Raw genomic sequence first — 23910 nt, 5'->3', positions numbered from 1 at the left:
CAACTTAATTTGATGAAGTTCTCAACTGATTGGATAACTGAGCTTATTATTTGGTTTTATGTTGATATTTGGTGAACTGTAATACTTATTTGACACTGTCAACTTGGCCAATGCCAATGAACGGTTGAACCAAAGTCCTCTTTTTGTTCACAGTGTACTCATTATACACATCCTTTCATTTCTGTAAAATGGATATCTAATTATTGACCGTAATTAGTTAATAAATTAGCGACTTGATTTGTTTTTCTTAACGTATATGGTGTTAGGATAGTTGCAAAGCGAAATATTTACGTTCAACAAAAATTAAAAGGATGGACGAATTGGTTTCTTAATAAAAGTTTATGTTTTTTATTTTTTTTTCTTTTTTTAATATTAGAGTTATAATAAAAATAATTTCTTTTATAATATCATGATATAAATAAAGAAAATATTATAAAAGTTATTTTATATTCGTTCAAATCAAAAGATCATATTTCTAAAATTCTTAATAATTTAAAAGAGATTAACTAAATAATAAAATAAATTGAGATTACAAATAGGAGTAAAGAAAACACTATTCTTAAAATCACAAAAGATAAATACGTTTTTAAGTCACAGATAATTAAGACATCTCTCTTAAGTCACATAAGAGATATTTTTTTCTATGGGCTGTGGTCTTTTTGTAATTAGTTTCTTTCTAATTTTTTCTATGGGTTGCGGTCTATTTGTAGTTAGTTTCTTTCCAGACTGTTGTTTCCCGCACCTTATCGATTTTCTTTTTTCATTTCATTATAGTTTTCGAATTTATTTATTTTCGAAATAAGAGTGGGTGGGTTTTTTTCTAGATAAGTAGGTGAGTATGTTCCAAAAAAAATGCTTTCAGAATTGATTTAGAATGTTTCGGAAAATAAAATCCAGAATAATATAGTGCTGGAAAATTTGATGGGGTACAGTAAGAAATAACCTTCTTTCTACTCACTCTTAAGCGCACGTTATTGGCCCAAAAATAGTTTGAAGGTTCTATTTATTTGACCAACAAGCTCAATGAATAATGATTGCTACCAGTTTAAAAATTATGTATCAGTTAAAACTGTTATTCACTAATAATAAGGATGTATATGCTAATCACATTTTTATGAATCATTACTCAAAAAAAAATTAATGAAGGTAAATTATGGAACTTGTAATTTAATTGCATTCGAAATCATAAAATAATCTTTCTAGTGGAAGCACACTCACAAATAAAAACACAGTACAAGTATTATTACTTCACATGCAATTTTTCTAGTAAAAATTACAAACTTTCATATCATTTTTTATAACAAAAATTAAAAATCATCTTATACAATTTTTTTTAGCGAAAACTGGAGATGCAACTTTTTCTAGCAAAAATTACAAACCATCTTGTGCAAAACAATGAAAAAAATTGCAAACTCTTTGACACACAATACATAAACCTAAGAGACTTTTTAAGTTGTGATAATTTTTCTCAAATCAGGTATTCATTTTTGTACTAACTTTTTTCTAATCTCTTAATTGTATTATTTGATGTGGATTTTGGTGAACACTAACTAAAAGACTAATATACTTCCATCTCACGTACTTTAGAATGAACATTTAAAATCTTATAAATATAAGTTCAAATCACTCTTGTCTGTATGAACAAACTTATTGATGACAACAATCTTTTTTTGTCATCTGTTCTCATTGTCCTGCACATCAGACATGTTGTCGATAATTTTTACACTATTAACTCACTCATACTCAAGATAGAATTCATCACTAACGATCAAGTCACTCAATCACACATGTATCAACGAAGTTATTATAAAAGGAATCATGAAGACTCTTCAAAAATGTAACACACAAAGTTGATTTTGGTCAGCTTCACAAACTATCCTACTTCCTCCAATAATTAGAACCTAAATGAAATCACAATATAAAAAAATTAAAATTAAATAAAAGTACACAAAAAAAATTTAATGTTTCGACGCCTGTTTATATATACGAATACTTATTCCACATAAATTTTTTTAATAAAAACTGCAAACTTTCATAAACTTTTTTAACAAAAATTGTAAATATTATCATACAATTTTTCTAACAATAACTACAAAAATAATCTCGTACAATTTCTTTTACAAAAGCTGGACAGTTTAGAATTTAGTATAAAATTAACATGATGAAAAGTTGATTTTGCACAAATCCATTCATTTTCATGTAAAGAGAACTACTAGTTTATAGTACAGAAAGAAACCAGTGGCACAACACAATAAATATTACTAGTGAAATTAGACACACGGCGACCGCGATGGAGCAAGTTTTTTGGGGTTGGTTTTAATAAGAAACTATACAAATATACAAACAGCATCATGCCGATCTTGCTTTTCTGATCAAAGATATGGTGACATTAACAAAATGATTTTTCTCCTCAGACATTGTTTCAGTTAAGATTTGTTGATAGCGGTAAAAAACCTCTTCGACTATAGCTTCTCCAAAGTGACTTACGAGCAAAGGCTCTGCGACGGCCCTCATGCACTTTGCGACGTTGTATCCTCCATTTCTGAATGATTCAGACAAATTACCATATTCGGAATCATCGTAGGCATTCCAAGGTACTACAGATACTTCCATAGCAGTAATGCTGAACGAACCTTCCTTTTCAACCTCAAGTTCTACTTCAGTTGGAGAAGGTGTGTATTGAGGGATGTTGAAACCCTCCATTTGCTCCTCTTTTATGATTCCCTGTAGATTGAGATAGATTGTAAAAATTAAACTAAGATGATTATTAATGAATATTTAAGAAAAAAAAAGCATTATTTTATATGTACCTTGGAGACCATGTGATTAAGAGCCCTAGCCAAAAGCTCCCATATATAGCAACACTCTTTGCTAGAAGGGTCATGGCTTCTTCTTCCCAAAATTGTGAGAACCATACGACCCCCTTCCACCATTTCTTCCCCACGACATTTGAGAAACAACCACAGATCCTTCTGATACTGTTCGTAATAAGCCTTAAGGACGTTTGAGGGACTGGTGCTCGACATATAAATGTTGCCCTTATTGTTCTCTACACCTTCAGGAACCTAATTAATTAATCATCACCAAACAATCATTTATTCTCATCTTCGATTTCTAATCATTCTCTCACAAGATGGGGTGTTAATGAATATTATTAAATTTAATCTTCCAACAACTAAATATAGTACTACAACCCAAGAAAAAAAAGATAAAAATTTATAATGTTTACGACTGGTTATGTAGTTTAATTAAGACATTTTAAGGCTACGTGTGGCCTAAACCCCACTCATTTAAGGTTTCGAATAGATTTTAATTTATTTTTACGTAATTTTTTGTAACTTAAATTATCAAAACAACATGTAATGGTGAATGATATTATTTGCTGAAAAATATGTGTATATTATGTGTAATTTAAATTATTAAACAAAAAAATTATCGATGAAATATAGTGTTTTTTTATATTAAATATATGTGTATAATTTTGTTGAAAATATGTTCATAAATTTCTATAGTACAGTATATTTTTGTAACGCACTAGATAAATATTTATTTTTGTATAAATAGCATTCATAATAAATAAATATTTTGATATATTTAATTTAATTTTACTTTTTTTACCAAATAAATATTTAAAATAATAGATTATATTTTGACATTTTCTATGATTAATTTGAACTGTGATATAATTTTTTTAAATAGTAATACATTCTTGTAAAAAATATTGAAACAGATAACCGATAAAAAAATAAATATACAAATAAAGATAAACATAGTGTTGAAATTGTCAACCAAAAAAGTTAGACTAGTTATTATTAAATCAAATTAAATTTGAATTATGGTTGTCCCAAAATTTTTTATTTTTGTGTTCCTAATAAAAAGAAAAAAAAAATCATCTTGAAAGAACTTCAAATAACGTTTTAAATAGTGAAATGGAGAATTTAGATAAATATTTAAGAAAAAATTACAAAAAGAATATTAAGATATATTTATCAATTATGGAAAATATATTTCAGTATTTATAATGTAAAAGTTTGTGTTTAAGTGATACCATTAAAAAAAATATAAGAAAATTTGGTTTTTGCAATACACTTTTCTGTGTCGACTTCACAAAAACATAGTTATTGAGATTATTGAACTATGCAATCTATTCTTATACTTCTGATGAGATCAGATTAAGTTTAACACTACTCTTTTTGCAAGATGATAAACTGATTCATTAAACTATTTAATTAATTTTATTATTGAGTTTATGTGACCCGTGATTTTTTTAAAGTTTTTTTTATTTTCACTCGTTCTTTTAAAAGATATTATAATTTTATTTAAGAAATAGTCTGACACCAAATATGGCTATATGAAAATATATATATTGACTCATCAAGTCTTCAAAAAAATAAAAAAAAAAAAGAACTTCGGAGATTACTTCTTTATATATATATAATATTTTAAGGAATTTATTTTAGGTTTCCAATCAGTTTTTCACATGGCATATTATTATATTATTTATAGTATTTATCTAAATAATATTTTTTAATGTTTATAATTTGACATGTATGAAATAAAAAAAATTATTCAACAACTCAAAATAATAATATTTTAATTATATTTATTTTATTTTATATCTTAAAAAATATATTGTTATACTATTAAAAGTAGTGTTAAATGGGTGTATTAGGTATGAAAGTATTATTTTTCTATTTTTTTTTAACTTCTTAAATATATTTTCTTTATTCTAAATCGATTTTGAAAGCTGATATAATTTTATTATTGAAATACCTTGGATAGCCACATAAGGCTGTAGGAGGAATGGACAAAATGGAGAGTTTTGTTGGGAAAGATTCTGCCGTAAAAAGAGCCGGGAACCCCATTGAAAAAGCATGAACCCATCCCATGCTCATCTTCTATTTCATTCCTCAATCTCTCTTTGAAGCTCTCAAGGGACTTGAAAATGTTGTTGAAATCGTTCCCAGGGAGATCGTTCAGGTAGATCTGGTATTCAGGAGACTCATGCTTCAGTTCTCTACAAAGCTTCTCCACCACTTTTATGGCTTCAGACATCACAAGCAAAGTGTTCGGTCCAGAAGAACAACCCAAGTCCGCAATTGCTAAGCGTTTCGGCCGCATGCTGCGGTAGAGCCTGCTCATCGCTTCCTCTCTCAGAACTCTTGTCAAACAAATTGCCTTCTGCTGCACTCGTTATGAATTCATTCAGATCATGTAAGAATTTCTGATCTTTGCTAAGTTGTCTTGGTATATGTGAAATACAATCACCAATGCATCGGAGAAAAAAAAGAGATAGATTATTTTACTTGCTATTATAAGTTTATACCTGAACCAAGGAGTTGCTTGCGTAACTTGTTTCTCCGGTGCCTCCATTCATGTGCAGTACTTGTGTTACTTCCATTCTCCTTTCTCCTTTCTCCCTTTCACTCCTCTTCTGAGGTAGTTGATTTTTTCAGATATATATATATATATAGAAACACGGGTATTTGTAAGTTAATTTCATTTCTGAAAAAAATATATAATAATGCTCTCAGCATGGGTGAGCTCAGCGAGTGAATTTAATATTGAATGATAACATATGCAAATTAAAAAAAAAGGTAGATCAATATTTAATATACATAAAAGAATATTATAAATTATATGATGTGATAATATATATCTGTCGATAATTATATCATCGTTACATTACTTATGAATATATCCATAAATAAACGAATCAGTGTAATTCATAAATAATTTCGTCAAACAATCAAATTTATTGGCAGATTCTAAACCATCAATAATAATTAATAATCCGTTTGAAGTAAAAAAAACAAATAACTTGTGAATATGAAAGATCAGATATTAAAATAAAGGTTTAATATCTATTTTAGTCTCTCAATTTATTAGATGTGTTCAACTTGGTCCTTTTTTTCTCAAAATTTCATAAATGTCCCATGTTTTGTAAAAAATAGTTCAAGTTGATCTTTTCTGCTTACGGTGTTAAAAATACTAATGGCAGAGTTGTTCCCTTGGCCAAAACTGAATTACCTTTCTAGTTAGTCATTGTGTGGCAAGCTCAGCCAATGAGGGACTACCACGTGGCAGTCCTCTTCCCACTCAAAACTGGAAGCTCCATCACACTTCTCCTTCTTTTGCCATCACTGTAACTCTCATTACTATTAAACAATCATATTGAATATCGAACCATACTGTAAAATCAATTCATGATTTGTGGCTCATCGAAGGTACAAATCGAATTCCAGCAAAGAAGGCAATGAAATTTTGATGAGAAAAATTGTAGACAGTGAAGTTTTGCACTTGGGATTATACTGTATTATTATTCAGTTCTAAGCACAAATTGTATAATGGAATCGATGTTGACATGTTAATGGATCTTTTAGTTTAAGTCCAAACCAGTTTCTGAAAGAATGAGAAATTTAGGATTGAGGTTGTAGAAAGGGAAGAGTCGTTCCCTCAAAAACACCAATGACCAATCTTCCACAATGAACAATTTATGAAATCAATAAAAGAAAACGTTTCAGAGAGATTATTCCTAGTTCATTTACCCTCAGCCCTCAATCTAAGTGCGAAACCCTAGCTTTCTCGGTATAATAATAGACTTATCAACTTCACTGCATTCTCCAACTTCCCCTTTGCATTCACCACACCATAATCAAAATTCTTCAAAAGTTTCATCTCCTCTTTCACATGGCGGTGCCCTAAATATCGACCCTAAGAACCAGGGCGTACTGGAGAAACTCCTCCCGCTCCACCATCCCGAGAAACTCCTCTTTCAAGACGAAGAGGTAGTCCTTATCGTCGGCTTTGGTGGGGCGGCGAGGGCGCGATGCGACGGTGACGACCAAGTGGAGGCCGCGACAGGCCTCACGGAGGCGCGCGATAAGGGTGTCTTTGTCAACGCCACTAGAGCCGTTGATGGCGATGATGAGAGGGTTGGGGTTGGGAGAGAGAGGGTCGGAGCTGAAGGGGGAGCCTAGGGAAGCTTTCAAAGGGTGGAAGAGATCAGCGCGTTCGAGCATTTAGGATCGGCGTGCTCCACTCCACCGGCTTCTTTCCCGCCGTGATAACCCTGTCCTTCAGCCCTTCACTTATGGTAATCCACGTCATTAAGTTTTATTTTTATAATCGACACCTCAATTCATTTCAGAGTGTCACGTAATGATAAATTGGACAACTCATTCAATAGTTGCCAGGAGAGCAATTCTGCCGTTAGTTTTTAATGTCGTAGGCAAAAAGAATCAACTTAAACTATATTTTACAAAACATAGGACGATTATGAATTTTTGAGTAAAGAAAGACCAATTTGAATATATCTAATAAATAGAGGAATCAAAATAGATATTAAATCTAAAATAAATTAAGTTAAATATAGACCTACATAACTTGATAATATACTATGGTCAATGTAATTGTGAGGGTATTAATATAAATGCATGACAACAGGATGATTACCATTATCGTTACGCTGTATAAAAGAAAATAAAACATGATCATCAACTTGATCCAATTAATTAATTGAATGTGGGGGAAAAAAGGCAGAACTCAAATCAATGATTTATTTAACTTAAAAATAGGGAAAATTTTACAAATTAATAATTGGATAGACGGGAATTATAAAAGTAGATGCATGTGGGAACTAAAATATAATTGTTTTATTATTTACTGATTTTTTTTTTCGTAACTACTTACTTCCCTCCCTCCTTATGATTCGTAAGACTAGCGAGTCATTGTAGTTAACGGTTTGAATAGTGAGTGAATTTATGTTTCTGTATATGTTGATATTTATAAAACTTAATAATGCGTATTAGTAATAGTAAGTACATTTTTAGTGTTAGTTTTACTCACGCTTATTGGTTTTTAGGGAGTTTTCTCAATTGAACAGCTAAACCAAACAAGAAAAAAGTTTTTTTTTTTATTTTTTTGGGCTTAGGAGTTATTAGTTGGTGGACAATATGATGCACCGTTCTTTATAATAATTTTAGAGTAACAATAATTTCAAAAATAATTGAATCATTAAAGAAGTAGAAAATCCTATTTGTTTAATATATAAATTTATTTGCCACATTAATACGAGTAAATAATATAATGATACTAGGAAAATTAAATAAAATATTAACGTTTAATTTTTATTTAACTATTCAAATTTATTCTTTACCTGTCACAAAGTAAAATAAGTGAATTTTATTAATGATATTGATCCTTAATTTTATTTTATAAAAAACTTTAAAAACAATAGATCTTATTACAGAATTGAGAAAGTTATGACTACTTCCAACTCCATATAATCTTTGAGTATAAAGTCATTGAGACTTTTACAATAATCTAAATTATTTGAAGTTAATTGATGAAAATTATGCTAGCTAATAAGAAAGTAGATTTATTGACCAAAACACTTATTTAATATTGTTTGTGGTTTTGTCATTCTAATTCTCTTTTTTCTTTATATTCTTTAAAAAAGAATTATCTTTTTCTCTTCTTATAGTTCTTCTTATTGAACTAATCGAATAAAAAACTAAAGAGTTGTTTATATCTATAGATAATGGATCCATTACCACGAAAATAAGAGTAATATATTAATACAAATTTGTTTATAATATGTTAATATATTATATGTATATTCTTTTATTAAATTTAGAATACGTGAATATAACAACAAATACATAATGGATCAGTAAAAAAATAACTAATATACTTCATCATAATGTTATAAAAACATTTGTGTTTAAATACTTTTTTTCTTAAAAGTAAATATAAATGCATAATTTACGTCGTATACTAATGCTTGAACCTCTTTTTGGGATCGTATCCCACCGACTTGCAATCTAGAGTCCGAAATTCACTATCATGACTATAATGGCATTGCTTAATTTTGTATGAAGATCAACCAAATTTGTGTTCACATCAAAGACGCGTTTATAATATGGTCGCGATGACCATGCAGAATCCAAGGTTTTGACGTAATACAATGACGTTCTCTCTCTCTCTCTCCTCACATGAAAATGGCATAAAAAAAACTGAGTTTGTTTGAGGTTGAAGATTCATATCTGTTGTTTCTGTAGACCATGTGTTGTTCTTCGTTTTTAGTTTTTTAAAAGTGCATCACAGTCACCATAGTACAACTTGGGGTTTTATTTAAGTTTATTCATCATTTTGTTGTTCACACTTTCACAATCATTTTTCGTGTTGTCCCCGAATACTTTTGTTTTTATTTGATCGGTTAAGGTTGTGTAAACCATCACATCAATTCCCAAACCATTGAATAATAATACCTTCATAAAATCATAACTTAATCACATGATTTGATTAAAAAAATTTAATGCCGTGTTAGAAATAAAATAGATCGTATTTAATTAAACTAAACAAAAAAAAGTTATATAAAATAAGTTCATGCTAACTTTTACAATAAATAAAATAAATTTGAAATTACAAGAAGAAAATTATCATCAAATTATAAATATTTACATAATGTTTTTCATAAGACACAAAGTATCATCAATGACACTTTCTGACTGGAACCATTTTTTTTTTCTCATCTATACTATCACTATTAATTATGATTAACAAAAATGTTATACTCATAATTATTTTAAGTCAATGAGTAATTATTTACCAAAAATATATATCCAAAACTGAACAACATAAGTAAACTGATATTAAAGAAAAGAACACCAATTTTTTTAATTATGATGAAAAATAATTAGGCGAAACCAACAATCGAAATGATAAAGATAAAAACAATTTAAATAGACTTAAGATATGAGAGGAAAGAATGATTTCAAAACAAAATGTTTATCTTATATATATCAAGATCAAAGAATAATGTTTATGTTATATCATAGTATTTACACAACTTTAAATAATATATTATTCTTCCTCTTTTGACGTTATCAATAATGAGTGATAAAAATAGTTTGACAGCACTATTTGGTGATAGAGATTATGATAATCGAGATTGAGAGTTAGAATAGAAAATTGAGTTGAATTATTAAGGTAGGAAGCAATTGGACAAAAACACTCTTTGAAATTAGGAAACAAAAGGTAATATCACTTGTGAAAAAAAAGTAATTTACGTTATAGTGATTTAGTGTCTGACCATAAAATATCTCATAGAGAAAAATATATTGTGATATTTTTATAATTAAAAACAACTTTTTTTCATTGAACGTATAAGGTTCCATGCAATTTCCTCATATTTTCTGCATGTCTTGGGTAGTTTTTAGTTATTTAAAGTTTCAAAATTTTGAAAATTAAAATATGTCTTTAGTTTTTAATTTAATACGACTTATAGTTTTAGACATTATTTTTTATACTTTTTCATTTTAAAACAAATTAGTTTAATAAGAGTAATTGTAAAAGGTAATAAAAATGTTGCTGTTTTAATTAAAATTATATTCATATTTTTTTAAAATGAATGTTAAAAAGTAGAGCTAAAAATTATCCGAGTTACATTTTTATTGAACATGTTTTATTTTCAAAAGTTTAAGATAAAAAAAACTAGCTAGTTGCTGCTGTGGCAAACACCAATAGTTAGTATAATTTTTCGAAAATTTAACACTAGTGCAAAACTTGCATTTAAATGTATAAATATCCTATAATTTTAAGAAAAATGTAACTTTTAAAAATACAGTGGTATTTTTACAATTTCTGAAATAATATAGACTAGTCTATATATACTTTGATAATAAGATTTTAGACTATATAATTCCAATAAAGAATTGTATAAACTACTATTTTTTTTCATCCAATATGGTGAAGGGTTACATGAGTATTTATTTAGCTTACCAAACCTCTTCTTGTCTGTCTCTTCTCATTATTATTGCAGGGAATATTATAATCACGGTATATTCACACTAAAAATATTTTAAAAGTGCATTGCAAGAATCCTTTTGTACTATATTCACACTAAAAATATTATAATCACGGTACTATAAAAGTTGTAAAATATAAGTGTAGTGAAAAACTGATAAATAATTTGATATTAAAAATTTCAATTGTTTATTGTTCGCGAAATTCCCCTGTGACATAATTTTTATCATAATTACGATTTCCTTTTGTTCAAAAATCAGTACTAGTAAAAAAAAAAGTTTTTAACTCGCACCTTTCGTTTTTTTAAACCGAAACGTATCAAAACACGGTGACAATTTCGTAATTTTTGCGAAACTATATGTCTCGGTTCAATTGGAACCGATGCCTAAAGGGTATATTGTCTTGGTTCTCTGACCAACTGAGGCAAAAAACTCTGCTTTCCTCCTGTAAATTAGCTTTTTCACCTGCCAACTTTTTCAAAATAGGCTTACTGCCTTGGTTCTCTGACCAATCGAGGCAAAAAACTCTGCTTTCCTTCTGCAAATTAGCTTTTTTCCTGCCAATTTTTTCAAAATAGGCTTACTGCCTCGGTTCTGTGCAGAACCGAGGCAGTATGTCCTGCCAAAAGTTGACATCCTCTGGATCTGAATGTTTCAAATCAATTTTTTTAGCCTTTACTGCCTCGGTTCCATTTGAACCGATGTCATAAGACCTTTATGCCTTGGTTTAACCGTGAACCGATGCTTAAAGTTTTTTTTTTTGCCATTTATAATTTTTTTTTGAATTTTTTATGATAGGTTTAGGCATCAGTTGTTTTTAGAACCGAGGCAGTAGACTCTTATTACCTTGGTTATCTACTTAACCGAGGTAATAGCTTCTTCGATTTTTAAATTTCAGACCTTCATTCTCCCTTTTCATTCTCCCTTTTCATTCTCCCCTTTCATTCTCCCCTTCCACAACCTTCTCACCACCACAATCCTCAACTCCCACCAAACAAACTTAACCTCAGACTCACCATCCTCAACTCGCTCCGCCGCCGCTGCCTCCACCATCAGTCGTCATCGCTGCCTCCACCATCGGTCGTCGTCGTTGTCTCCACCATTGGTCGTCACTGTTGCCTCCATCGTTGGTCGTTGCCGCTGCCTCCACCATTGGTCGTCGCCACTGCCTCCACCACCGATCGTCGCCACTGTCTTTACTTCTCTCACGCGAACTACGTTGTTCGTTGTCGCCTTTGGTTGTACGTCGTCGGCATTGGTTGTTCGTCACCGTCTTCGGCCGTTCATCATCGCCTTCAGCCGTTTATTGTCGCCTTTGGCCCTTCGTTGCCGCCTTTGGCTGTTTCGCCGCCGCCTTCGTTGTCCCAAATAAAAAAGAAAAAGAAAATATTTTGAAAAGCAAAAGTCCTCATTTTCTGAAAAAAAATAAAATAAAAAAAAGGCATCTACCGCCTCGGTTCGAAACCAACCGAGACAAAAAAACTCACACATATTGCCTCGGTTCAGAACCGATGCAAAAATGTTACCCCTTTTTGCCTCGCCTGTATATACCTCGATTCAAGAACCGCGGTCATAAATCCAAAACAACCGAAGCAATAGCCCTTCGTTGCACTATCCTATAATTTTCATGTAATGACAGGAGTTTGATGTCTAAATAAGTAAAAATATAATAAAAATAAAATATGTAAATGAAAAAGTCATTATTCCAAAAGGAAAAATTGATTTCAATTTAAATTTTAAAATACCATAACATAATGAATATTAAAAACACGACAAAGGTTCAAAATATAATGAAAAATAAAGAATAGAAATTTTATTTATTATTAATTTTTTTATAAATTTAAGTATGATTTGAAATAAGAAAGTTAAGTGATATATAAAGAAAACAAAATCCAAAAACATTACATCTTAATATTTGAAGATAAAAATAAGATCAATTCTTTTATTAAAATAATTCATATATCGGAAGTGATAAATCTCCCAACTCTATTTTAGTAAATGAAAATTTCAACACTAATATTATAGTTGATAATTTGTCTTGTTTGACTACATAGACAAGTATGTTTTCGTATGGATATGTAACTAGGATCACTGTAGACAACTCATACTAAAATGTGATAATTCTCTTCCATCAATTTTAGTAAAAAAAGAAATATAAGATTTTATTTCAACTTTTTTTTTCCTTCATTTTCATTGCTGCTTAAGGTTGGTGTATTCTCATTCGTTTCTTTTTTAATTTTTCTTCATTATAGTATATTTGTAAATGTAGAAATAGGTTGGATATGTAATAAGATTTGTATATATAGACTGTTTTGAAGAAGAGAAAAGAGAGATATTAGAACTATGTGCTCTGTAAGTGGAAATCGATTTTAAAAACGCAAGAAGATATGAATCGGATGGCAAAAACTGATTCAGCTTTTATTGGACGTGGATATCTCATGTAGGCAAAAATCGGTTTTCAACGTACGATTCATGTTTTTCGAGTTTCGAAAACCGAATTCAATTATTGTTTTTTAATGATTTAATGTTATAAAAGTTTTCTGTTTATATTATATGCATTTTTAAATTTTCTTTCATTATAATTATTTTTATTGTTGATAAAATTTTATTATTTTGTACACATGTATTTATTTTAATTAATTAATTATTTATATTTTGATTAAGTTTTGTTGATTTAAATTATTTTATGTTTTTTTTTGTTTTATAGTTTTTTCATTTTTATTTTAATTAATTATTTATTTATATAAATATTTCAATTAATTGTATTTGTTTTGAATGAAATAATTTATTTTGTAAATATTTAATATATTTTTTAATTTTATAGAATTTATAGTTTTTTATTTGTAATAATATATTTAAATATGTTTCTAATTTGTTATATTAATGAATTTTATAGAATTTATAGTTTTTTAATTACTTATATTAACGAATTTTAAATAAATTTATATTTTTAATAAATTTAAAATATTCATACAAATTATGGTATAAAAATTATCTATTTAAACATTTATAAATAATATAATTAAACTTTGTAAATTAATCTAATAAAATTTTACATTCAAAATAAACAAACTTTTAAAATTTTAAATAATATAATTAAACATTTTAAAACAATCTAACAAATTTTAAAATTATCTGATTAAACATTTATAAATAATATAATTAAACACTTTAAGGTAATGTAGTGAACTTTTACATTATAAAATAATCTAATACAATTAAACATTAAAATAACATACTTTACAAAACAAGCATGGATTTGAAATTGCGAAAAATAAATTTTAAAAAACATGTTGTATGCCTAATGTTTGGAAATGTGAGAGGAAAAACATCGAATCTCGAAATATGATTTTCCTTGACATCCGATAAATGGAGAATTAGATTTCGAAACTTGATTTTTTTTTTTTTCATTTTCATATGCGAGATATACACATTTTCGTATCAATACACAATGAACTTAATAGTCTCATTAATTGTGAGAATATTTGTGAAATTTGGAGTGCAGGATAAAATTTTAAAGGTACAAGGTGAAACACCCTAAAAGGTAAGGAGTGTTTCATCCTACACCTCCAAGATCTCATCCTACACCTCCAAAAATTTCACTTTTAACCTTCTGATATTTCATTATTATCCTACACCTTTAATTTTATAAAAAAATCTATTTTTAATTTTAATAAAATTATTTTTGTTTTCTTCTTTTTCTTGTTAAAAAGACTCTATATCACTTAATAATAACTAAATTTAAAATTCAAATATTATTTAATATAATTTTATATTTTAATAATTATTAAAATATAATTTATGTTATAATAATAATTATATTAAAAATATAAAAATAAAAATAATAACAAAAAAGTAAATTACATTAAATAAAATATTTAATATATTTAAATATATTAAATTATATTAAAATATTAAATTAAATTAAATAATTATTAAAATTTAAATAATAAACAAAATTTTAAAACAGTTATTTAACAAATAACAAATAAAATTATATTAAATAAAATATTTAAATATACTAAATTATATTAAAATATTAAATTAAATTAAATAATTATTAAAATTTATATATAAAATAAAATTTTAAAAACTATTCTCGAATATGGATATCCGATTTATAACTTATCGGATATTTATATCCGATTAACAAAAGAATTTTGTTTTTTTAAAATTTTAATAATTATTAAATTTAATTTAATATTTTAATATAATTTAATATATTTAAATATATTAAATATGATTTTAAGTATTATTTTTATTTTTATTCTTATTTTAGTTATTATTTTTCAATTTTCTTAATAGAACTATTTTAAAAATATAAATTATATTTTATTAATTATTAAAATATAAAAATATAATGAGTAATATTATAATTTTTATTTAAGTTTAATATTTATTAAATTTTAAATAAAAAGCAAAGTATTAACATATTTTATAGATTTTAATATATAAATAAGCTTTTTAAAATTTTCATTTTTATTTAAAATTTAATAATTATTTAATTTAATTTAATATTTTATTATAATTTAATATATTTGAATATATTAAATCAAATTTATTTTTATTATTATTTATTATTATTATTATTTTATTTTTATGTTTTTAATATAACTATTATTATAATATAAATTATATTTTAATAATTATTAAAATAAAAAATTATTTTAAATAATATTTAAATTTTATAATAAATTAAATTAAATAATTATTAAGGTAGTCAAGATTGTTTTTAATAAAATAGAAAAGAAAATAAAAAAATATTTATAAAAGTTAAAAATAAAGTTTTGTAAAAGTTGGAGGTGGATGATGATGAGATGTCAGAAGGTTAAAAATGAAATTTTTGAAGGTGCAGGATGAGATCTTGAAGGTATAAAATGAAACACTCAAAGGTAAGAAAGAAAATGAATTTTAAGCTCAAACAAAAAATTGGGTCCAGCTACCGAATCACAGAGGATTAGCCTTAAAATCAGTATTTTTAAAATGATAACTTATTTGAGGCGCATATATGATTTTCTTATCGAAGAGAGGTAGAAAATTCGGAAATTATTGATTTTTAAAACAAGCATATTAGAGAAATACATATTATAAAATACATTTTTTAAAACGAGCATATGATTTGTATAATTAAGCATCAACTCACAATCAAAACTTGTTTTTATGTTGTGATATTGTTTACACCTCGTACTCCATAATAAATAGTTTTTTTTTTTCTTTTTTTTAAGTCGATTACACAAAATCCAAGTCTTTATTAGGTATACCGTAGAGAAAAGTGAGTTTTTATTGAGTAATATTACAAATGAGTTTTTATTTTATTTTTGAATGATTTTTGTTTCGGGCGTGGGATCAAGTAACTTCTAACTCATTCACAATTTTTTCTCTTAAGTCGTTTGGGTAGCAAAATCCTTATTTTGTCTTTGTCTGCTCCAATCATCCAGTGAGATACTTGTCAAAGGTTCTTCGATATTTAAGTCAGCAAATATTCTGAACCGTAGTCAGAGCAATAGTATTAAATGCACAGTAAATATAAACAACTACCTCTTACCTTTGATCTATATTTATAGTTTTTGAAATAGGAGAGATTAATGATACATTAATCTCGATTCGATCTCAATTCATTACTCTTAAACACCATTTACCTTAATCTAGAAAACTTATCTGTCGAGTAAGACCGTCCAATATCGCTAGAGCTGCTCTATCCTATCTGTCGAAGTTCAGGTAATATTCATCCGCTGTTTAGCTATTCCTTATCTATAGGGTCGTCTAACCTATGTGATACTCATTATCCTCCAGAGTCATTCCCTCCTACGTTACAATTTTAGCCATATTCAGTTTTCTAAAAGGATAATGATACTTTGACAACATTTTAACACTGTCTACGTGTCATTCTGTGATTGGTCCAAAATTATTCCACAATCAATAATAATAATCATAAACACCAATATAAACCAATCACAGAATGACACGTAAACAGTGTTAAAATGTTGTCAAAAAAATGTTGTCAAAAGTATCGTAATCCTTTCTAAAATAACTTGAGAAATGTATTTGAATGCAATATAATAAAATAATCATGTATACAAACGAAGACATTATTAAATAACAAGAGCAGCAGAAGATCTAACATTCCATTAACGTGTTTTTATTTCATGTGATGAAATTTAAAAAGAATCAATATTTTATTTCTCCTGATGCTAATATCATGTTATCCGAACTTATTTTTGTTTCTTGATTAGACCAAAAGAAGCACCATCCATCGATTTCATATTCGGAATATAATTTTATCTCTTAGTTGGTATTACCATGAATAATCAATTCCAGAAGCAATGAACTTTTCAGTTCTCTTTTGTTTGCAATACATAGTTAAGTGCAGAATAGGATCGTTATTGATTCCGATTCTTTCAAAATCCCTATTATGCTCATCTACCTGGATCTTCGAATATATTCTTCCTCGTTCCAATAGCATGTCATTGTAATTTCCCCATACTTCTCCTTTTAATTTCTCTTTGTAACTCAATTTTAAACAACTAAAAGCAATAATTAATATACACATTTTTCAAATGAAAGATCATCTCTTTTTAAGACGTTCCTCTAATATTTTATTCGATGGTATTATACATAAAAAGTTCATATCTCTGGCAAAACAAGAGTTTAATTATACGTACTATAAAACAATTCCCAGTCTATACGTGCTCTAGCACAATAAAACTGCAGAGCAAGTGCAAGACATCAATTTCTCCAACGGAAAAAGGCAAAAATTATAAGCAATCTTCTTGTTTAATTTATTTTTACATATAAGAAGCAATAGAGAGTGTGGAAGGGAAGAAAAGAAAGGAATTAATAGAGTGCATACTGCACTTGATTTCATTCGCTAGTTTAGCGATTGAGATTCTGATTTCAAAGACTAATTAATTCCCTGTTTGATTTTATGTTTATTATCATTGCTTGTTAATTACAAAGCGAAATGGCCAACGACTCTTCCCTCAGTAACCTCGTCTGCTTTGCAATAAACGCATCTATCGTGCGCCGGAACTCCTCGTTGCTCAGCTTATCCTGCGGATACGATTTTTCCCGCGCCTTCTCCGTCTCCGATCGCCGGACTTCTCGTCCCGCCGTCTTATTCCCATCCTCGCCCTTTCCCTCCGACAGGCTTTGGCAATAAACTTTTCTTCTATCAAGATGATCTGCTGCGGCGCCCGAATCGCTGTCCTTACACGTGTCACCGATCTGCCGGTGCTCTGCCTCTGCCACAACCGGCTCATCAGAATGGGATTGGGTGAATCGGCGGGACTGGGCGAGAAGAGCGGCGATGATGGCGTTGAAAACGGCGAAGACGAAGAGAGGACTGCGGAGATAGTCGGCGGAGAGCCGCAGAGCTAAAGGGAGACGCGCGAGGAACCACGTAAGGAAGAAGAGAGCGGCGCATAGTTCGAAAATGCGAAGTGTCTTGGTAATGCTGTTAACAATGCTGCGTTTCCCTACTTTCATGTTGCTCAACTCTATTGCATCCATGGCCTATAAAGAAAGAAAGAGAGAGAGAGCCTTTCTCTTTCCACGTCTTCGTGTTCTTATATACACAGATCGAACTCTGCCACCGCCATTTTTTCTTCAGTAACACTGTTTTGTAATTAAGAGGTTAATATCTTACACACGGTACATGCAACCCCTTAATTAATCACATTATATTTATATTTTAAACTAACACCATATCAAATCAAATATAAATCTCCATAAAGTAGCTTTGTGTGGATGAGGGAGAGTATGTGATGGATTTTACATTTAATTTGAGGTTTTATTCCATGGTATATGCATGGAATAAGTAACTTTTAACTGCCAAAAGACTCGTCTCAAGTTCATGTATCCTTTACTTATTCTGTTCAACAACAATCTCTCCAGATTCTTTATCCAAAAAATAAAGGAGGCGACTATAATCAACAAAATGCTATGTATTTATACTTCTTTTTTTATGTAACTTTTATATAGTTTATTTAGTTAACAGGGTAAAGAAAGAGAAAATTAACTTTACACAAGGCGCTTCAATGGTGATATGCAGGAGTTCCGCACAGATATAGAAAATGAAAGAGGAAAAATAAAATAGAATTCATTAGGGAAGAATTTCCTTTAAAAATTTATTTTTTATTTCTTAAGTTGAAAAGAGAAGTTGTTTATTTAAGGTAGGAAGTTAGTTGAAAGGAGCAGTCAAACATTGAGTCATTCTGAGCTTGCATGTAATATAAGAAAAGAATCAAAAACTGCTCCAAAACTCTCTGCGACTGGCGTACCAAAATTAAACTATCAGTCCTGCTGCTATCTACTCATCTGTATCTTTATTTTGCTCTTCTCAATTCAAGAAAGTGACTTATTTCTTGTATTTTAGGTTGCTTCTTGTTCTTGCACTTGTATATTTACTTTTCGATTTATAGTAGCCATATCTATTACTTGAGTTTATTCTTTACAAGCTCTTTATTTTTCAAAGTTGAGAAAAATTTAGTTGTCACTCTCATAATTCATTATATTACCACTGGCGTTTCCGTATTTGCATAATATGATGATATTCTCTTTCACTTTACTTTCCCTTTATTCTTTTCTATCCTAGTGTTATATTATTTGTCACGTATCTTTTCTAAACACAAATGAGTAAATATGTTTGTATATGTTTGTTCTAGACCCTTTGAATTATAACATTTATCTTATATTATATTTAATGTAATGTCACTTCAAGATTTCCTCTTCTTTATTTATAATGAAATTGTGTACTGAGTAAACTTTTCAACCAACATTTTGTTTTGTGTCCTGTGGTACATTGTGCAGTTGAGACTTTCGTGTGTGTGTGTGTGTGTCATATAAATTATTATACGATCCTTATATCAATTCTTAAAGAGGTAGGCACTGACAAAATGTATTACCAGCTTTATGTATAGGCAGCATAGCTCTTGAGAAGTAATACGTACGGAATGAGAAAGAGAGAAAACGAGTAGTTCAGTATATGAATAATTATGATTTAAGGCTCCTTCCTTTTGAGCTTGTGAATTATAATAAAAGGTTAGTTAAATATTTTTCTTTATAAATATTAATTTTATAACTTTTTAATTATTTATATTATTCTAACATTAAGAAGAAAAAAAATATATATATTGTTTCTACATAGCCGAATGGTCTATCTTAATTTTTTGGTCTTTTAAGTTGTACAAAGTACTTCTACCATTAAGTCAAGTTTTGTTTTAGTTAATAAACGTTGGTGTATTAGTTCATTATATTTTTAATGAGTTTTTACTTCTTTTTACAGGCCTAATCAATATCTAGTAACTTGATGAGTCTAGGGTTGATGATGTATTTAGGAAGTTACTTGATTCCATCTTAGACATTATATTAGCTTAATTGGGTGTGTTGCTTGAGCAATTGAATACCACAATTATTTCATAATGTAAATAATTAACGATTATGAGTTTGATATTAATTTTTTTTTCGGAGTTTAATCACATTCAAATTGTGATTTTTTATTTATTTATCATTATTGCACCCATACATTCAAAGTTGGAGTATAAGTGAAAGATATAATTATTGATCTAGTATTTTGATTCAACTATTATGTTACTATCATAGTAATGTCAAAAGTTGAATTCTAGCAGATTTTAAAGAAGAGATTATATTGTGAGTTGAAATGGTGAATATGATGGTTTGACCAAGGCTATATTAATTATTTTGATATATTTTAACAAAATTAAAATTTATTCTTTTTTCTAAAACTTTGATACAATTTAATTTTCAAATTTTAAAATGGATGGATATAATCATTTTGAACCATTGTCGGTAGCAGGACAACCGGTATCGTAGAGTCGCGCAGTGGAATAAAGTAAGCGGAAAGTTAAGATGGCCCGTTTTTTATAAAATTAGTTTTCTTAGAGAAAATTTATCGAACAATTGATGTGCGGAAAATGTAAAGAGTGTAGGGAGTAGAAAAATTCAACACAGAATTTTTATCCTGGTTCGAATCAAAAGATTCTACGACCAGTTGTTAATCACTATAAAAATTGATTAACGTTTTCACTAAAAATCAGTTTCACAGATTTACAATAGAGTGAATGAAACAGAAAGATAAAACCTTCCTTCGACGAACGAACCGGAAGGGTGCTTCCTTCGACCAACGAACCGGAAGCGATCAATCTACACTTTCCTTCGACCAACGAACCGGAACAGTGCAGAAACAGTCTTCCTTCGACCAACGAACTGGAAGAACAACAGCGTTGCCAACTCGAAGAGAACCGCTCCGACCTTTGACCCACAAAGCACGAGCTTCTCCTATTCACGAGACCAGAGGCAATGCAATGAACTAGCTTTTTGGAACTTCTTCATATCACATTGTATTCTCAAAAAGCTCAGAGTTAACCCTCTAAGGGTTTTACAAAAAGCTCAGAGTTTACAAACCACGGGTTCAACCCGGTGAGCCGGGTTCTAAGTGAACCAGGTTGAAAACTAGCCCGTATAAAAAAATTATATTTTTTTCAAACTAAACCCGGCTCCAACCAATGGTGAGCCGGGTTGACTCGCACCTTACAACCCATTTTGACAGCACTAATTAAAATGTGTCTAATGATACAAATTAAAAAAATAATTATTTATTTTTAAAATTTATTAATTTTAAAATAGTTTTTAGGAATGCTTATAATAGTTTAAATTGATTAAGAAAAAAGAAATTATATGGGAGATAATTATGTATATGACAGTATAAATTATTTGTATTAACCATATATATTATTTTTATATATTATTTTTTAAATAATATTATTTTAAGAAATAAAAGTAAAATATCTTTTTAAAAATTTAACTTTATAAAAAGCCAATCAAGTAATTAAAAATTAGAAAGAGATCAAATAAAAAATAAAAAATTAGTATAAAGAATAATTAATACTTTAATATAAGTTACTATTGAATAATATATTAAATGTCCAAATGATTATAATTATAAATGTATAAAATTAAGAATACACTAGTATAAAAACAGAGTATAACGTCACGCGTTCAACGTCCAACCACTAAATAACCAATGTTAAAAATGACCGGTGACATTTTTGTAAATAAATGCAATTATTAAACGTCGTTTAGAATTGTAATTCGACCTAAAAAGATATAAAACGCCGAATGCTCTAGTGTAAGGATCGAGAAATTCAGAGAAAGTGGAGAAGACATGTGTATGCATATGAGTGGACCGATCGGTTTTGACGATAGTATATAAATGAACTTTTCAAAATTTCGTGTCATTCTCTGCATGCACTTCTTCTCTCCAAACTTCTGAGTTTTCCTTTCTCCTTCTTCTCTCTAGAAATTCTCACTCTTTATTCATCTGATATCAATCAGGTCGTACCTGAACTTTCCTGGTGTCAAAAGCTTCCTTCTTCACTGATCAAAAGAAATCTTTGAATTGGTAAGTTCATCTTCCTCTCAGAAATTCTGGTTGCTGTCACATGCAAGCCAAGTCTCGAGTTGCATGTGTTCATCAACTTTCTTTTCTTGTTTCTGACTTCAATTTTGGTCCTATGTTTGGTCTTTTCTCACCAAATGGTGATCTATAGGTGTTCATAGAGTTTCTTTCAGTGCAAGCATCAAGTTGGGAAATTTGGGGTTGAGTTGTTCAGATTTTCTAAGGTAAGGGAAGCTAAATAATTTAACTTGTATGTTTATATGTTTGTAATGAATTGTATGATTGATTGAAATGCATGTTGAATTTATGTTTTCGATTGAATGTGTGAGGACTGAACTCTATGAACTGGACTTGGGGAGTATTATGCAGAAAAAGTGTTCGCCAGTGTCAAATTGAGGAAGTAAGAGGGTGAAAACGAGAGTTTGAGGTTGGGAGTGATTTTTGGCAGTGAGATGAGTTTGAACAAGTGCATTGTGACCTGTTAGAATCATTAAGTTGGCCAAAAATGTATAAAAGTGGTAAATTCTGGTGTTCTTCGTAATTTTGCAGAATTTTGCAGAATTATGCAGAACGCGGAGTGTGCACAGTTGGTCGTTCGGTCTTGGTCAAGCGCTCGGTATTATACTAGCATTTATGTTAGTGTTAACACTCGGTATTATACTAGCATTTATGTTAGTGTTAGCGCTCGGTATTATACTAGCATTTATGTTAGTGTTAGTGCTCGGTCTTATACTAGCATTTATGTTAGTGTTAGCGCTCGGTCTTATACTAACATTTATGTTAGTGTTAGCGCTCGGTCTTATACTAGCATTTATGTTAGTGTTAGCGCTCGGTCTTATACTAGCATTTATGTTAGTGTTAGCGCTCGGTCTTATACTAACATTTATGTTAGTGTTAGCGCTCGGTCTTATACTAGCATTTATGTTAGTGTTAGCGCTCGGTCTTATACTAGCATTTAGGCTAGTGTTAGCGCTCGATCTTATAATAGCATTCGGTTTAGTCTTGGTATTCAACCTAGTTTTAGTAATCAACTTTAATATAGTGTTAGGCTTTCCCTAGTAGTAAGCCTTCACCAGTGTTCGGTCAATTGTTAGGTCTTGTCTGTTATAGACCGTTCGGTTTTGTCCTAGGTGGTGAGAAACTATTTGGTCTCCAACATAGGGTTCTCGGTCTTATGACTGAGGATATGATTGTTGAATGAAATTATATGTTAAATGATGGGAATTATGTTTTTAAGTACTGTGGAAGAGAATTCCAAGGCGGAATGTCTCGTGAATGGATATTGAATGGTAAAGTATGAATGTGGATATCGTGCTAAGCTGGTGTTTATCCTGATATTCTGTGATTACTCATGCTCAAGTAGAGAGGAGTAACTCATGTGTGAGAATGACAGGAGGTCATTTAACCTCCAGGTATCGAGGTAATCTTCATTAGACTTACCTTGTGTGGTAGCTTGATGGGTGTCTTGCTGTTTCACCACCACAAGTGCAGAAACATCTGTAGCTACACATTCATACAATCCGGATGGTTAAGTTAGGTGTTCGGTCTATCCATGAATACAGTGTTCGGTCATAACTATTTGAGTGCTCAGTTTGTATATGCTTGCTTGTATTCAGTTTTAGTATGTAGTAGTGTTCGGTTCAACATTATTTGAGCTTGAGTAAACTGTATGTATGTGTATGCAAT

General features: G+C 29.2%; 2 protein-coding genes and 1 pseudogene across 2 annotated transcripts; all 3 read right to left on the bottom strand.

The window, feature by feature from the left end:
• Positions 1-2132: 2132 nt before the first annotated feature.
• Positions 2133-5442, bottom strand: LOC124833845 (S-adenosyl-methionine 4-1-methyl-2-pyrrolidinyl-3-oxobutanic acid methyltransferase-like). Its single transcript, XM_088100781.1, has 4 exons — positions 5327-5442; positions 4774-5184; positions 2811-3065; positions 2133-2724 (listed from the first exon to the last, which is right to left on the bottom strand). The coding sequence occupies exons 1-4, from the start codon at positions 5399-5401 to the stop codon at positions 2350-2352; spliced, it is 1116 nt and encodes a 371-aa protein (XP_087956907.1). The 5' UTR covers positions 5402-5442; the 3' UTR covers positions 2133-2349.
• A 1259-nt stretch (positions 5443-6701) lies between these two features.
• LOC148192051 (guanylate kinase 2, chloroplastic/mitochondrial pseudogene) lies at positions 6702-7022 on the bottom strand (annotated as a pseudogene).
• A 10441-nt stretch (positions 7023-17463) lies between these two features.
• LOC124833843 (uncharacterized) lies at positions 17464-18524 on the bottom strand. Its single transcript, XM_088099935.1, has one exon. The coding sequence runs from the start codon at positions 18315-18317 to the stop codon at positions 17754-17756; it is 564 nt and encodes a 187-aa protein (XP_087956061.1). The 5' UTR covers positions 18318-18524; the 3' UTR covers positions 17464-17753.
• Between the last annotated feature and the right edge of the window lie 5386 nt (positions 18525-23910).

Source organism: Vigna umbellata, chromosome 10 (assembly GCF_029865625.1).
Source record: "Vigna umbellata cultivar VRB3 chromosome 10, Vumbellata_1.0, whole genome shotgun sequence".
NCBI classification, from domain to species: domain Eukaryota; kingdom Viridiplantae; phylum Streptophyta; class Magnoliopsida; order Fabales; family Fabaceae; genus Vigna; species Vigna umbellata.
Note: the sequence above shows the minus strand (reverse complement) of the source record. Positions and strands in the feature narration are given on the sequence as shown.